The sequence below is a fragment of the Equus asinus genome, chromosome 5 (genome assembly GCF_041296235.1).
Source record: "Equus asinus isolate D_3611 breed Donkey chromosome 5, EquAss-T2T_v2, whole genome shotgun sequence".
NCBI classification, from domain to species: domain Eukaryota; kingdom Metazoa; phylum Chordata; class Mammalia; order Perissodactyla; family Equidae; genus Equus; species Equus asinus.
In genome coordinates, this window is record NC_091794.1 from 60,581,143 (window position 1) to 60,597,818 (window position 16,676).

The following is a 16,676-nucleotide window of genomic DNA, read 5'->3' on the forward strand; positions in this document are numbered from 1 at the left end:
GGGACTGGCACCCCATGAACAGGTCTCTTTGATTCATTTCCTCCTGTAGGGAAGACCGCAGACCTCAGGCCTCCCACAGAAACCCCAAGAGGCGTGAGATCCAGGGTCTGCCGGTCCATCCATAGCCACAGTCCCCATGGTCTCCTAGCCCCTTCTGTGGACACAGGAGGCCCTCCCTCTGGACCCAACACCACTCATGGTCTTAGTTGGTCCTTGAAGTCTGTCATCGTGGTCTGACTATGAGAGGATGCGTCCATATCTAGAGGAGGCCAAGAGGGTGTGACATCTAACGTCCTCTGGGCATGAATACTCATGATGCCCAGAAGTGAGCTTCTAGCTCTCAGGCTAGAATTGAGCCCCAGGGAGAGTGTCTGCTTCCTTCAGTGGACACCCTTAGTGTGTAGGAAAGGGTACGAGTGTAGTAGGAGCTTAACATATAGTATTGAATGAATGAACCCCATCCAGAGCCTTCCCAGAATTCTGAGTGGGCCTGCGTCTCCTCTGCTGCCCACAGAGACCACTGCTCTGGCCGCACCGAAGACAAGGACCAGGATCAGCTAGATGGACTCGCTAAATTGTCTTGCCAATAGGAAAACAGTTTGCTTTCATGTACTTTTCCACACTCAGGAAGGCCACAGGCCAGCGAGGGGAGAGGCAGGGAGTCTCCTCACTGGGGACTGAAGCTATAAGCGTGAGGACACGCAGCAGGAGCAGCAGCCCCTTCTGTGGAGTCTGGCACCAAGCAAGTGCCTGCCATGGTTTCTCCTGTGATTTCCTTCAGTGACCCTGTGAGGTTCATCCTCTTACCACCCCACTATTTGGATGAGCAAGGTGACGCTCAGAGAGGTGTGGGGACGTTCCCAAGGCACACGTTTATTAGGTAGGAGACTCCCTGCTGTGCTGTGGAGGGGTGGGCACTCACCTCTGGAGCAGCTGGTCCAGGACCTGTGGGGTCGGGTAGAAGGCCTGGTACACACACGGGAAGGTGGTGACGGAGATGGATCTGCCGTGGAAAGATGGTTGCAGGCAGCCTACCACCTTCTGCACTGCGCCTGCCTCGAGGGTCCGCATCGTGCGGGCCTCAGCCACGGACAGGGTGGGTTCCTTGGCATACCACGTGGACAAGGAGGGACACAGAGTCAGTGGAGTCACCATGAACCACCAGGGGCATCAGGGTCTGGAGCTCAGACCAGAACCTCCCAGCACCTCAGGAAGTTGTGCAAGAGGGACGAGAGCCCGCCTTGAAAATGGTTTTGGACTTAAAAGTACAATTTGATTTTTAGGGGAATGACAAACACTCAGTACCTTCAAGGCATTCTGTGACCTGAGGAACAATTGTACCTCTGTGCATTAAGAGCCTGAGGTAAGAGCATTATCCCAGGGAGTCATCAATGAACATCCCCACCACAGACAGGAGCAAAGAGATGATTAGTGACCTTCCGCCAATCTGCGGTTCTATGTCATGGCAGACCTGGAAAACTTAGAGTCTATTCGGACACGCTTAAAATGTGCCCTGCAGTGTTGGCTCAAATGGCAACAGAATTGGGTCATGTCAAGGTCCAACAGCATCGAAAGGCTGAATCACTGTGCAAAATGTCCTCCTCTGTGGAATATGATGAAGTCACTTAAGGCCTCAGCTCCTGACCTGAGCGGCCTACAATGAGTTGATGTGTTCTGTGCAATGACAAGCAGCAGAGAAATGTATAGGATCCTGTAATCCCACCGCCATCCTCTTTATGTGTAAATCAGCCTAGCAAGTGTGATGACTCGTGAGGCTTGGAGAAGGTCTGCAAGTAAAGTGGCCTGAGTGCTACACCGCTTCACAGCCGGGTAGTTACATCAGTCAAAACAGGAGCAAAATGCTAAGGTCCTCATGGCCTCGTGAAAAGTGATAACAACATTAAACATTTCCTCTATGGCTCCAAGAAACGTGAAGAGTGTCTTTCCACCCTACCCCACAGCTGGCTCGGGAGGAGAGGAGGCCCAGACTCCTTCAGGAGCAAGGCCGTAGGACACCCAGTGGGAAAGCCCTGTGAGGGCCCCAGGGGTGTGCTCAGATTCAGGCCTGGGTTCCAGGCCCACGCTGAACATCTTGGGGGGGTGGGGGTAAAGACCTTCTGCTCCTGCTCTCACCTCAGACCGGCACAGGATGCTGCTGGTGGCCTGCTGCTCCTGCCCCTTGACTAGGGAGGGAGAGAAGTCAAACCCAACACATAACTCTTCAAACATCTCCTGAGTGGAGTTCTGGAAAGACAATGCCCGGCAGACGGGCCAGGAGGCATCAGGAGCCTGCTGGACATCGCCATAGGGGGACACCCCCATGAGAATTTCTGTTCCCTAGTTCAGGCACAGATGGACATCTGCACAGACATCTGACCAGGGAGGGAACTAGATGAAACTTCTAAGGCTGGGGATTAACACAAGGGCAGAGGAGCTTGATCCCCAGCACCCACCTGCTCAGGTTGCCAGCCTGGGGTATGAATATCACAGACTCACCAGTTTTACAGCACGTAACAAACTGCTCTGATTCGAAGTGTTTTGTGAGATGACAAGGTGCAGAGAAATGTATAGAATCCTGTAATCCACGCCCATGCTCTTTGTGTGTAATCAGCCTAGCAAGTGTGATGATTTGTGAGGCTTGGAGCAGGTCTGCAAGGACAGTGGCGCTGAGTGCTACAGCTTCCCAGCCGGGAAGTTACATCAATCAAAACAGGAGCAAAATGCTAAGGTCCTCATGGCCTCGTGAGAAGTGACAACAACAGTAAACCTTTCCTCTACGATTCCAAGAAACATGTGGAGAGTGTCTTTCCACCCGAGCCCTCAGCTGGCTGGGGAGGAGAGGAGGCCCAGACTCCTTTGGGAGCAAGGCCGTAGGACACTCAGTGGGAAAGCCCTGTGAGGGCACCAGGGGTGTGCTCAGATTCGGACCTGGGTTCCAGGCCCAACCTGAACATCTTGGGGTGGTGAGCGGGGAGACCCTCTGCTCCTGCTCTCACCTCAGACCAGCACAGGATGCTGCTGGCGGCCTGCTGCTCCTGCCCCTTGACTAGGGAGGGAGAGAAGTCGAACCCATCATGTAGCTCTTCAAAGATCTCCTGCGTGGAGTTCTGGAAACACAGTGCCCGGCAGACGGGCCAGGAGGCATCAGGGGCCTGCCTGCACATCGCCACAGGGGGACACCCCCATGAGGAATTCTGTTCCCTAATTCAGGCACAGAGGGACGTCTGCACAGACATCTGACCAGGGAGGGAACTAGATGAAACTTCTACGGCTCAGGACTAACACAAGGGCAGAGGAGCTTGATCCCAGCACCCAGCTGCTCAGGCTGCCAGCCAAGCCCCGGGGTATGAATATGACAGACTCACCGGGCTGACAGCACATAACACTCTCCTCCTGCCCAGGAGGGACCCACTCCTCACCTGCTGCCTTCCCGCACAGCGCCCACGCGTACACACACACCCTGACACTCACACACAAACCCTCACACAAGGTGCAAGGGCTATGGGGCTGCTCAGGTGGGATCCGAGTTGTGTCCTGCCCTACAGTGGGCTGCCCTGGGCTGCCCCACATTACCTTTGGGTACCTCCTGCCAAATTGGCCATGAGGCTTGATCCGATGTCCACAACAACACAACAGTCTCACACTCTGGGCTTTCCTGAGCCTAGAGCCTCTGAAAACTGGTACACAACAAGTAAACATGTTGTACTCTGCAGTGTCTCCAGTCAAATGAACTGGCTAGGGGTCTGTCTCTAGAATTAACTGCCTGGTTACCAGAGTTCTAAATCTGTTGGGGTCTATCGCCAAGGAAGTGAGGTCACTTTTTCAAGATTCCATTACCTGGGCTGCTTCCTGTAATCGGACCTACCCAAACCACCCCCATGTCTTCTTCTTAACTCTACATGAGGAGCTTCCACAGCCCCAGCCACAGCTCCCTGGGAATGTGATGAGGGTCCCAGCTTTGAGGAGGCAGAGCAGAATTCAGACCTCCTTTATCTTACCAGTTGTCTGTCCTGGAAAACTCATTGTGCCTCTCAGGGCCTCCCCAGTCTCCAAACCTGCCCAAGGGGAATCCGCCTAGAATCTACTTGCTAGGGACATCATCAGGTGTATATGAAATAATATCCATACCACCTGTGAGGTGGTGTCAAGTGCAAGTAATGCACAAACAAAGAGATGGAAGAATTACGAGAAGGGATGTAGCATGAACACCACTCAAACCAGGCCTGGGTTCAGCAATGCGCTATTGCAACAGGCACTTCCTCTCTTGGCCTCATTTCAATGTCAGCACAAGGAGAGGGTTGATGAATGAAATCCAGACACTGTCATCCTCTGGATTCAAACCTCTCCATTGTTTCCTCTTCTGTTTAGAAAGAGACCCAAGAGCCTCATCTTGATCTGTGAGGTGGGCAGCCTTCACCATGGCTCCCAGAGATCCCCACCCGTGGTACACACATCCCTCACAGATTCCTGTGTGACCACTGAGTGCTTAGTGACTGGCTCTCGCCAATAGAACACAGCCAATGTGGACGAGTGTCATGTCTAAATTTTAAACACAGAAAGTCTCTCACTTCTTTCTTATTCCCTCTCTTAAGTTCCGTCTCTCTCTCTCTTTCCCGTGTCTCTCTCTCTCTCCTGTCCCTGAGCTGTGGAATCAAGCACACACGTTTTGAGCTGCCATACACAGAGGCCCACATGGGAGAGAACCGAGGCAGCACCCAGGCCAACAGACAGAAAGGAACCCATGCTCTGAGTCCAAAGTGCACCTCGACTCCTTTGAGTGAACCTGAGAGGAAATTCTCTGCCAGTCGAGCATCACTTGAGGCCGCGGCCGCGGCCTTGAGGCATCTCGAGCAGAAGAACCAAGCTAATCTATGTCTGATTCCTCAACCACAAAAATTGTGAGATATGAGGCATTTGCCATTTACAGATGCAAGGCACTGGAACCGTGATTTCAGGCCCCAGGATCTGGCCCTGCCCTCCTCCGCCTCCTCTCTCCCCCCAGGCTCCCTCCAGCCACACTGGCCACCTTTCTCACATCCTCTGGCCAAACCCCCTTCTGCCCATGAGTGTCTACAGCAGGGGTGCCTTCTCCCTGACACGCCGCTCCCAGACTTGTGCAGGGCTGGCTCCCTCTTGTCATTCTGGTCCCAGGAAATGTCACCCCAGTGAGGCCTTTCAGACCCCTACCCGGTGACCCCCGGCCCTCCCTCACAGGCCCCTGAATGTCCCCTCAGCGCTGGCTCTTTCCCCTCTCATGTCTTTGCTTTCGTGCTTTTGTCCTTGTCCCCTCCAGAGTGTGAGCTCCTGACCGGCAGGGACCACTCAGTCACTGTCAGCCCTGCACTTAGACCCACCTGAGCACCTGGCACAGGGTGAGTGCTCGGTGCACAGTCGCTGAGTGAAGAATTGTGAAACTCGTGTCCCCTCCTCCTGCTCTTCACCAAGTCAGACTGTGGAGAGGAACGCTAGTACCAGGAGGAGTGAGTTCTCTGAGGCGGGGGACAGCCGGAAAGGCCTCTGCACGGCTATTCGCTGCTCCAGCAGCTGAGGCAGGCTGAGTGGGCGCCGTGTAAGTTTAAGAAGTCAGCACAGGGACTGGATGCACACAGCCTGCGCAATGACACCACCAGTTCACTTAACATCCGTCACCGAAAACAGAAAAGTAAGTGTTTGCTTGTGATGAGAAGTTTAGCTTCTTGGTTCTTAGCAATTTTGAAATGTACCACACAGCAATGTTAACTTAGGCAGTGCTGTGTGGCAATTACATCCCAATAGAAGTGACAACAGTGAGAACCCAACCTCATTGGGCACCACTGACGCTGCAGGCTGCCTGCCCCCTGGTGGCCAGCACCAGCCCTGCAGCCCTGGCAGAAGCCACCACACAGGAAGTTTCTTTGGGTGTCCTCAAGGCAGAGGCTCCCCACTGTCCCAGGGGTAAAGGAGCAGACCTGCAGGCTTCCAGGCCGTGGGAGGAACCTCAGGAGCCTCCCTCTCCCTCATCTTTCTGTCCCTCCACTTGGGTGTCCTTTTTTCTCAGGAGGCATCCTGATCTCAACCAAGGCAATGATTCTCCTCTCCAGCCAAGTGAGGACCTCGGGAGTCCAACAAGGACTGGTCTTGTCCCTGGACTCTGGCCTTAGTACACACTGCTCTGGCATGTTCTTCCTTATCCCAAGTTCTCATCCACCCGAACCCCCAAGCCTCTCTCAGTTCTAAAGGATCTCCAGCAGGTGGGAAAGCATTTTCTCAGGTGCTCAGAGCACAGGGCGTCATCGATGGAGAACCAAGGGCCACAGACCCTTCGTGAGCATCATATGGAACCCAGGGAGTCACCCGCTGGACGCACTCCACTTTACACAGGAGGACACCAAGGTCTTCTCTCCTCTACCCAATGTCTACACAAGAGGAGAACGGCTCATCAGAGTAGCAGGTGCCCACAGAAGTGGACTCCAGCTCCCCAGTCCTGTGCCCTCCAGGCTGGGCCAGGGATGCCCTTGGAACAGGTACACACCTAGAAACCTCAGGGAGTCTTCGGTCTGTCTTGGGCCTTCTGGGCATGTAGCCAGGAGGATGGATGCTACTGTTCATGGCAGAGCTGCCTCCAACTGCCTTCTCCTTGGCCTCTTGTCACTTCCCTGGTGTCTGCTCTTTCCTGGGGTCCCTGCATGGTCCACACAGGAGAAATCGGTGTGAGTGTGCCTGTGCATGATTGGATGCGAATAGGAAGATGACCCCACGTGTACAGGGGTGGGCAGGGCTCCCCTAGGACCATGAGGTCCCTGTTTCCAAAGAAAACCCGAAGGGAAGGGGTTGAGCCTTGGCTGAGGAAGCCAGAGCCCTGCCTGATCCTCTGGATTCTGACCCCCTCCTGAGGTCTGGGTCAGTCCCTCCAACTTTCTGGGCCTCAGATTCCCAAATGGACAAAGAACACGTTTTGTAAAAGCAAAGTCAAAATGGACCCTCTGCAAATGAAACAAGTACCATGCTTTGACCTCCCCCCACTGCTTATCCTCCAAGGAGACTTCGAACCTACACGGTGTCTATTACTGGGTAAAATCACCCTCAGCACACAAAACTGATAATGGTTAAAATGGCACACGGTCAACTTTATCAGTGACTAAATATTGATGGAAGAAGAAATACATCCGAATATATTTTGATATGACTGATAAGATTCAGGAAAGTTTACTTGCTAGAAAGAATAACACCTAAACAAAACTTAAAATGTCAGAACCTGTAGTCAGTACATTATGATGTAGATTAAAAGCAATTCAGTCATTTGCATAACAATTAATTGATTCTGAGAAAAAATAGATTCAGTGAATTAATAACAAAATGGATACACTGGAATTGTTTTATGGTGCTTATTTTATAGCAGTCAAGGTATTAATACTACTATATTGCATTTTGAAAGTTGCTAATAGCGTAAATCTTAGAAGTTCTCATCACAAGAAACACATTTGTAACTCTTGATGATAGACGTCAACCAGACTTCTTATAGTGATCATTTCACAATATACACACATATTGAATCATTCTGATGTAGACCTGAAACTGATATAAAACAAACTTAAATTTAATATTAAAAATGTCTTACTATGTTTTCTCTGAAAAATACATGGTCACAAAAATTTTGCAGAGTTTTGTATAATTCTGATTTCAAGGTTCTCTTAGGCCCAGAATGAAAACATTTGTCTGATCAAAGTTGCCTCAGGTACAAGGGCTGAGACAAACACCAGGGTCAGAATGGAAGAGCACGAATGGAAACACTAAATCATCCTCTGCTCATTTCTTTGTATTTGCACTTTTAACAGAAAATCTATTTTTATTGGCTTAAAATGCACATAATGTAAAACTTACCGTCTTGACCATTTTTCTGTGTACACGTCATTAAGCACATTAACTTCCTTAAGCGCATCTTCAGTGTGTTGACCACAGTCGTATGGTGGTGCAGCCATCACCACAATCCATCTTCAGAACTCTTGTCACCCTACAGAACTGAAGCTCTGTCCCCACTCATCGGTCACTCCCCTTCCCCTGCTCCCACCCCTGGCCAACAGCATCCGCTGTCCGTCTCTCTGAATCTCACCATTTCAGGAATGCCATATAAGTGGAGTCACACAAGCCCAGTATTTTTGGGACTGGTTGATTTCATTTAGCATAATTTCCTAAAGGTTCATCCATGTTGTCTCATATCTCAGAATATCCTTAGTTTTTAAGGATGAATAACATGCAATTCTATATATATATATGCCCATGCTGCTTCTCCATTCATCCCTGGATGGATCCTTGGGTTGTTCCACGTTTCAGCGATCATGAACAATGATGCCGTGAACATGGGTGTTCAAATATGTCTTTGAGACCAACTTTTCAGCTCTGAGGTGTATATATCCTGTAGTAGAATTGTTGGGTCATTTAGTGATTCTATTTTTAATTGTTTTAATGAAATGCCATGCTGATTTCCACAGCAGCTATACCAGTTCACATTCCAGCCACAGTGTACGTGGGTCCAATATCTCCACATCTTTGCCAGCATGCCTTTCTTCACTGTCTGTCTTTTGGGGGTGCCGTCACATGGATGTGAGGTGGTGTCTCATTGAGATTTTGACTTACATTTCCCCAGTGATTAGTCACATTAAGCATCTTTTTATATGCTTGTTGACCATTTGCGTATCTTCTTGGAGGAAAAGTCTATTCAAGTACTTTGCTCATTTTTGATTTGGGTTGTTTGTTTTTTTGTTCTTGAGTTGAGAAGTTCTATGTCTATTCTGGGGATTCAGCCCTTGTCAGATAGATCATTTGCAAATATGGGCTCCCATGCTGCACGGGTTGTGTTTTTACTCTGTTGATGTTGTCTTCAGAGGCAGAAAAGGTTTTAATATTCATGAATTTTGGTGTGTGTACTCTGTTTTTTATTGCCCATGCCTTGAGTGTCATATCCATGAAATCACTGCCAAGTCCTATTGTGAAACGTTTGTCCCATGTTTTCCTCAAAGTGTTTCAGTTCTTACATTTGGGTCTTGATCCATTGAGAATTAAGTTTTATATCTGGTGTGAGGTCAGAATCCAAGTTTAGATTTTGCATGAAAATATCCACTTTTTCAGGAATCACTGGTTGAAAAGACTGTCTTTTCCACGTTGAACAACCTTGGCCACCTTATTTCTGGGCTCTCTATTCTGTTCCGATGCTCTATGTGTCTGTCTTTATGCCATTACAATGCTGTTTTGATACTGTAGGTTTGCAGCAAGTTTTACATCAGTAAAAAGAGAGTCCTCCAACTTAGTACTTCCTTTCAAGACTATTTTAGACATCTGGGCATACTTGAGATTCCATATGAACTTTAGGATGGGTGTCTTTCAGCACAAAATGTCATTGGGATTTTGATAAGGACTGCATTTAATTGCTTCATCTCTTTGGAGGAAGCTGACATCTTAACAACAAGGAGCCTTCCAATCCACGATCACAGGACGCCTCTCATTTCTGGTAGTGCCGGGTGGTTGTTCAGGTGGAGGGGACAGCACTCTTCCAAGTAGTCACGCAGGGTCCCAGAATTCCTCCACACTGTGCCTTCAGCATTTCCTCAGAACTCATCGACATCTGCATCCAGTCAAGGGAGAGAAAAATGCGTGTCAAATGCATGTGGGAAGTTTTCAAGGACTGGGTGTGGATGTAGCACACGCCTGTGCCACCCTCTCCCCTGGCCAGAACTACGCACGGAACCAGCAGACCCTAACAGTCGGCACTGCAGGCAGAATCAGCGGACCCCACCAAATTTGGGACTGTGGACTAACCAAGGGCTAGAGACTCAGTGTCTCAGGGAACCATATGCCAGCTCAAGCTGCCTGCTACCACTTTGACTGGCACTGTGGACTAACCCAGGGCTGAGACAGATGCTCTGCTAGAGCATCCTGTCAAACTACACTGGCCCGTTAACCTGGGCCTGGAAAGTCACTTAGATCAGGAGCTCAATGCAAGGAGAGTGGAGCTGAGATGCACGAGACACTTACCCACAGCCCTCAGAGACAGCAAAAAAGACGGAGAATCCAAAGGCTTCATGGCTACCAATGCTTGTGTTTCTCATCCCCGAAGCCATGAGAAGTCTCCTTCGAATCCCGCTGCTGCCACCAAGCTGTTAAGAAAGAAAATACAACTGTGTAAGTCTAAAGAACTTCATTGCTTTATTCACCAATTCCTGCGTCCGGAGGCATCCAATCTAGCAGATAGAAAGCAGCTCCAAGGAGCTGTACAGAATGAAAGACTTTGAAAGGCAAAAGGGAGAAGAAAAAGAAGTCACAGCAGGCGGGAAGATCGCTCGGTTATTGCAAGGTTACTTTCCTCAGGGGACAGCAGCAGTCTATGATGTGGAATACCTACCTAGTGCTGATTGGGGGATTCCTAATCCACTGGTTTAAGATTCTGTTTCTGGGAGAGTCGAAAATCTAATGAAGTCAAGACTCAGTTTGGTGAGGTGGGGCTTAGTGTTAAGAGGCTCCTCTTGGGGCCCACCGTCTGGTTTTGACACATGACTCTGCTGGCCCCCTGCTGGCCCCGGGTACACCCGGGTTTCCCTTCCTGACCATTGTTGGTCACACATCCACTGCACCTGCCTCTAGTTCTCCCCCTTCCACACCGCAATCTCCGCCATGACTCCCTCTGACACTATCACGACTTCTCCCACCACACTGCCCTGCTTTCCACAAGGCCAGCAAGAGGCTTCGTAAGCACCACTTCATCAGTCCAGTGGGCTGAGCGGGCTGCCCAGCATCGGGACTCAGAAACTGGTGGGCCTGTCACATGGCCTCCAATCACCGGTACCCCAGCTGAAGTGCCTGCCCTGATGAGATACTCAAATTTAGCCAACTCCATCGAACAACATCTTTGCTGCAAGCTTCCCTTAAAAATGCTCCACCCAATTTCTGCCCCAACTGTTTTTTGAGGAGTCGTTTTGGGGGAGCCTTTGAGGCCACCTTGGTGATTCTGTGCCCGGGCACAAGCAGCTCTTAGCCCACACACCCTTTGGTTGCACCACCTGGAATTGTAGAGCACAGGGAGCCAGTGGATGGGCACCAATCACTGGTTTGACCCCCAAGAGCTGGTGAATATTTCATAGCAGGAACATCTACTTTCGGGTCTTCCTGTGGGCGCACGTCACAAGGCGCTCCCTGGTACCCCGCTCTCCCCCACATCCTCTGATCAGCTTTCCGCAGGCGATGTTCTGCAGTCCATCATTGTCTCCACGGACCTGCCCCTAGAGCTGTACCCCACAGACCAGGAGTCCCTGAGTTTCCTGCCCTGACAGGCTACCACCGACCCAAAGAGATATGTCTGTTCTACTAGGATGACTGGACTGGCATAGGGGAGTGGCCCTAGCCACAGAAAAGCAGGTAATTGAGGCCACCCAGAAGTGTGCACAAACAGAACCCAACACGGACAGCAGCTCCATGAGACTCTATTCTACTCCTTGTAGGACAGTCGCCTAAGTCTCTGCCAAATGGTTTTAGGAAACCACCTGGCCTCAGACTATCTCTACTGGCCAAGGAAGGAGGGGTCGGGGCCCTCCCATGGTCTACCACCTGCATGTACATCAACAACTGACAAGTTCAAACCTACCTACACCAGAGGGTCCAAGAGGTGAGAATACTGCCCAGTATTACTGAGATCTCTGAACAGATTCCCAGGGCCCCCAAGACCACTGAGCTATTTTCTTGGCTGGTCTTTTCAAGGTGGAGACCATGACTATGGACTGGATCTCCGACTGTAGCTTGTGTGATTTTCGTACTTGCTACTAGACCCTAATCAGATGTTTACTCTCAGGGCTACACCGTGCCTTACCCCTAATAGCTGCATGAATTACCCTCATTTCAAATTTTCACTGAAGAAAATCTGCTCAACATAAAATACACCATTTTAAGTACTTGAAAGTACACAAGTCAGTGACGTTTAGGACAATGAGAATGTTGTGTGGCTATCACTACTATCTAAGTCCAGAACATTTTTAATACCTTGCAAAGAAACCCAGCCTCGCTGTCTCTGTGCTTTGCCCTAACCCAAGTCCACAGAAAGACCTTATCTGTTTCCTCTCCCTGCAGATTTGCTATTCTGGGCATTTCATTCAAATGGAATCATAGAATCTGTGGCTTTGTGTACCACTTCAATTAGCACACTTTTTAAAGGATCATCCAGGGCCTAGCACGTAGCAGTGCTTTCTTCCTTCTTAGGGCTGTGTTATATCCCATAGTATCAATATGCCACATTTGCTTTATGTGTTCATAATTTGGTGGAAAATTGGGTTTATTTCATTTTTGGGCTACTGTGAATAATGCTGCTTTGAATGTCCATGGACAGATTTTCCTGCGAACATATGTTTTCCATGTTCATTGGAGATGCCTCACAATGGACTGTCCAACTCAAAGGCAATGATTGCTTGAAGATGTTAAGAAATGCAAAGCTGTGCTCTACAGTGGCTGCATCATTTTACGTTCCCACCAGTGATGTATGAGGGCTCCCCTTCTTCCTCATCTTTACCAACACTTGGGATTTTCCTTTATGTTGAATACAGCCTACACATTGAGTTTGAAACAGTAGCACATTGTGGTTTGAATTTCCCTTTCCCTAATCATGAATGACATCGAGCATCTCTCTTGTGCTTATTGGCTATCTGCATATCTTCTGGAGAAATGTCTATTTCAACCATTTGCCTATTTTAATTGTTTTATTTGTCTTTTATTATTGAGTTCTAAGAGATATTTATGTATTCTGAACACTAGATTATACAAGTTGAAAGTCGGCAAATTCAAGACCCAACTTTCAACAATGGATAGAACATCCAGACGGAAAAGAAGGACACGGTAGAAATAAATGACATTAAATACTAAGAACATTTTATTGAAGAGCAGCAGAATACACCTTCTTCTCAAGAGCACACAGAGTATTTTCCAGAAGGGATCACGTTTGAGGTCACAAAACAAATCTTAACAAAATTAAGACGATTGAAATCATACCAAGCATCTGTCCTGAACACAATGGCGTGAGACTAGAAATCAATATCGGGAAGAAACCTGCATCATTCCTGAGAGATGGAAATTAAACAGCAGCCTCTTACACAGACATTAGGTCAAAGAGGAAATCAAGAGAGAAATTAAAAAATAGCTCAAGACAAACAAAAAGAATTAAAAACACACCAAAATTATGGGATGCAGCAAAAATAATACTGAGGGAAGTTTGCAGTGATCAACTTGTAATGTCTTAAAGAAGAAGGACCTCAAATTGACAACCTAAGTGACAACACACAGAACTAGGAAAAGGGAAAACTGAATCCAAAGCTAACAGAAGGATGGAAGTCACAAAGGTGAGAACAGAAGAAAGGAAATAGAGGAGAAAGACAAAAGATGAAAAGGAGGAGTCAGTGTTTTGAAAAAATAAAATTGACCAACCCTTAGAAGACAGAACGCCTGACAGAAGAAAAGAGAGAACAATCAAGTAAAGTAAATGAGAAGTGAAAGAGGAGGCCTCACAATCGATGCTTCAGAAATAAGATCATAGAGACCCTCCATCCTCTTGCTCACTAACACACTGGGTGACCCAGCAGACTGAGTAAGTTCCTAGCAACAACCTACCCAGTCTCACTCAGGAGGAAACAGACAACTGAACAGACCAATGACAGATACGGAGGCTAAGTCAGTGATCACAAATCTATCATTTAAAGAAAAAGACCTTTCTAATTTCCACTAGACACACTTAAAACCAGTTACATGCCAAGCCAATCTTTATTTGAGTTATTTACTTAATGTTGAAATACAGCTGATAAAAATATTCATAATGCTCTTTTATGTAGAGAGTTTGAAGGTAAAGTTTCTTGAGAAAACTACAGGTTTTTGTACTTGGTACACAGGGAATGAAATTCTAAAGCACGGAGAATGCGCATTTCTTCACATGATTAGCGCCCCAGTTTTAGTGAATACCTCTGAGAGATGAGCAAATACAATAAAGTGTATGACTAAAGCATCACACTTCACTCAAGACTCATTCTATATAGCCACCCTATCTGCAAATATTTAGTATGTTATTTCTAATACTTCACAGTATCACTGCCATCGATGATAGTAATACTAAATTTCCCTTTGAAAGCATCCTGACTTGCCAATTTCTTTGACTTTCTAATACTAGAACACTTATACAGGTAAACTGAATATGTTAAAAATGAAATGGAAAACAAGGTAAAATTAAGCTAGCATAACAAAATTATTTGACGTACTTGAATATTTGAAGAAGATAAAGTTAGATAAAATTTATTTGAAAAAGTAAGATGTCAACAACTTTAAAAGTAAATAAGGTGTTTGAAAAATGGTTATATGCATTTAAATATAATGTATTTAATATTTATAATTAATTTTATATTTGGATGATTTAGAGATGCTGCAAGTATACGTTTTTACCAAATGAAATGGGTGTATATTAAAATTAATTCCGCGTCCAAGCCTAGATCAATGGCAAACATTGCTAAAAAGAATAAGCTTCTGAGATTAAGAATTAAATCTAAAAGCGGAAAATTTTTATTATCAAATATAAATTACAAAAGTTGTTTTTAGTCAGATTTTTTAAAGGAAAATTATTTCTCAGCATTGCCGGATCTCATAGCACGCACAAGATGGCAACATTCTACATAATACCCACTTTCTCCAGAGGGGTGTGGAGAACCACATTAGATTTTGGTCAGCTCTGAAGTGGCTGCCACCAGGTTGTTTGTCCTAATTCTCTAATAGTAAATGAACTTGACAAAGATTTCTCTTTTTTTCCACACTTGGACTTGAAAGATTTCATTGTTTGTGGTCAAGTAGACTGATTCAAATAATCTCACAAAGTAAAAGGGTTCATAGCTCAGGGAAGATGCTTTCCGAACATTTCCTGAATTGAGTTTGGATTGTTATCCTCATTAGATCTTTTACTTCTAGTGTTTCTCATACGCCTGCTGCCTCATTAAAACTCATCCTTACAATATGAATCAAGAAATGTGGCCCAAGAAGGATGTGGTTCGTTTTCAAAATAGACAGATAATCTCTGAATTTTTAACTACGAAGACATGCCTTTTATTTTACACACATTGAATAATGCACCTTTCCTGATATAAAATGTTAAGGGCTCTTTAGAGCAAGTAGCAGATTAGAATCCCCTTGACTGTCAACGAGTGGTTCCAGAAACATATCGATTATGACTGGCTGTAAAATAAAATTTGTCCCTAGTTTGTGTTATTATTTACAAAGTACAGTATTTGTTTTTTTGTGTGTGAGTAGAGATTTAAACTTACTTTTTGGATATTGTTGAAATCCTCTCTCTCTTTTTCTCTGTATCTCTTTTATTTATTTTAAATCACTTGTAATTCACGTATAGATTCCATGATACTTCATGCCTGGATAGTATATTTATGCTCTGAGTTTTTCCAACAATGGCTTCATAAATATTTTTAGATATATGATACAATTTAATTTCACTCGTTGAATTTGGTTGTTATATCTTCTTAGTCACTTTTTGACTCTCAACTTGCTTCAACTTTTTTATTTTGTGCCATCAATTTCTTATGAACGAATGACAGTTGTCTTATAGCTTGTCCTGCTTCTGGATTTACTTAATGATTTCTTCTTAATTCCATTTATTTCCTATAATTTAGAAACAAGGTTTAAGGAATTAATTATATTTAGATTAACTATTTTAGCAAATATACTTCATGATGTATCATATCAGAAACACCATAAGTAGCTGCTTTTTCATTTCTTTCAACATCATGTACAAGTTTGTGACAAGGCAAAAATTTTTTTCAGCTTTATTGAGATACAATTGCTAAGGTACATCTTAAAAGGTCTCATCCCCAGAAAAAAAATTGTAGCTACATGAAAATGTGCTTTTAATATCATTTTTAACTAGTGTCTTGTCTTTGAGGAAAGATAATGAAAATGGGCTTCTTTTTTCCCCACATTGAGTAATTCTGTAACATTAGGCTATGTGATAGTCACAAATAAAGGCTTAAAAATGTATTAAATTTTTGCAATTCCTACCTCACTCATGGACTTCATCATGCTTGTTTCATGAGCTTTAACATTTGTGTGACTCAAATATTTCACCAATATCTGAAAGTCAATATACAGCTATTAGCAATAATTTTATCAACAAGCTTTGCTCATGGTATTGGGGTTTTATTCTAATTTGAAATGAAGGTAACCTAAAAGATTTCACAGTTATTAGTCAAGAATATGCTCGATCAGCAATAGCAGTGTGAAAATCAATAAACAGAAACCTCACTGAAAATAGAGTTGAGAGGCCAGAAAGGAGAGCTCTCACATGTATTAACCATTGCAGAGCCCAACAGGAAGAAGACTTCCTCTTCCTGCCCAGTAATAGCCAAGGAGAGACTGTCACAACACAGCCAATGAAAAGCCGCCAAGCTTTGATCTCCCAGTCTCCTCCAATGGGCTTTTTGCTTACAATAGCTCTCCCAACTTTCTTTGCCCCTCTATAACAGGGTTTCTCCTCCCCTTGTTGCTCAGGACTTGCATGTGGCTTGCCATAGTTGCAGACTCCAAATTGCAGTTCTTTGCTGATCCCAGGTGAAGCCATTTTGGCTGGAGAAATAATTGGCTGTCTGTTTCCTTAAGGTCAAGACCAGAAACAATGTTGAAGTCAC

At 46.0% G+C, this 16,676-nt stretch overlaps 2 protein-coding genes across 15 annotated transcripts in view; both read right to left on the reverse strand.

Moving 5' to 3' along the window:
- The window catches only part of LOC123275672 (ral guanine nucleotide dissociation stimulator-like), a 46,164-nt gene extending 44,507 nt beyond the window's left edge, over positions 1 to 1,657 (reverse strand). For 11 of the 13 annotated variants that reach the window (XR_011503317.1, XR_011503314.1, XR_011503315.1 and 8 more), the window contains exon 1: positions 923 to 1,657. Coding sequence is in view for 8 of the 13 variants with exons in the window: in XM_070509626.1 (XP_070365727.1) it covers positions 923 to 1,155 (233 nt within the window). In the remaining 5 variants the exon portion in view is untranslated. The remainder of the gene's footprint in view (positions 1 to 922) is intronic. The other 2 variants (XR_011503318.1, XM_070509627.1) reach the window with 2 other exon arrangements.
- A 4,860-nt stretch (positions 1,658 to 6,517) lies between these two features.
- The window catches only part of LOC139045273 (protein phosphatase 1L-like), a 231,728-nt gene continuing 221,569 nt past the window's right edge, over positions 6,518 to 16,676 (reverse strand). Inside the window, exons 2-4 of one of the 2 annotated variants that reach the window (XR_011503319.1) lie at positions 10,009 to 10,130; positions 7,861 to 9,598; positions 6,518 to 6,661 (exon numbers count right to left, since the gene is read on the reverse strand). Coding sequence is in view for 1 of the 2 variants with exons in the window: in XM_070509633.1 (XP_070365734.1) it covers positions 9,589 to 9,598; positions 10,009 to 10,130 (132 nt within the window). In the remaining variant the exon portion in view is untranslated. Of the gene's footprint in view, positions 6,662 to 7,411; positions 9,599 to 10,008; positions 10,131 to 16,676 lie in introns of those variants that run through there. The other variant, XM_070509633.1, reaches the window with a different exon arrangement.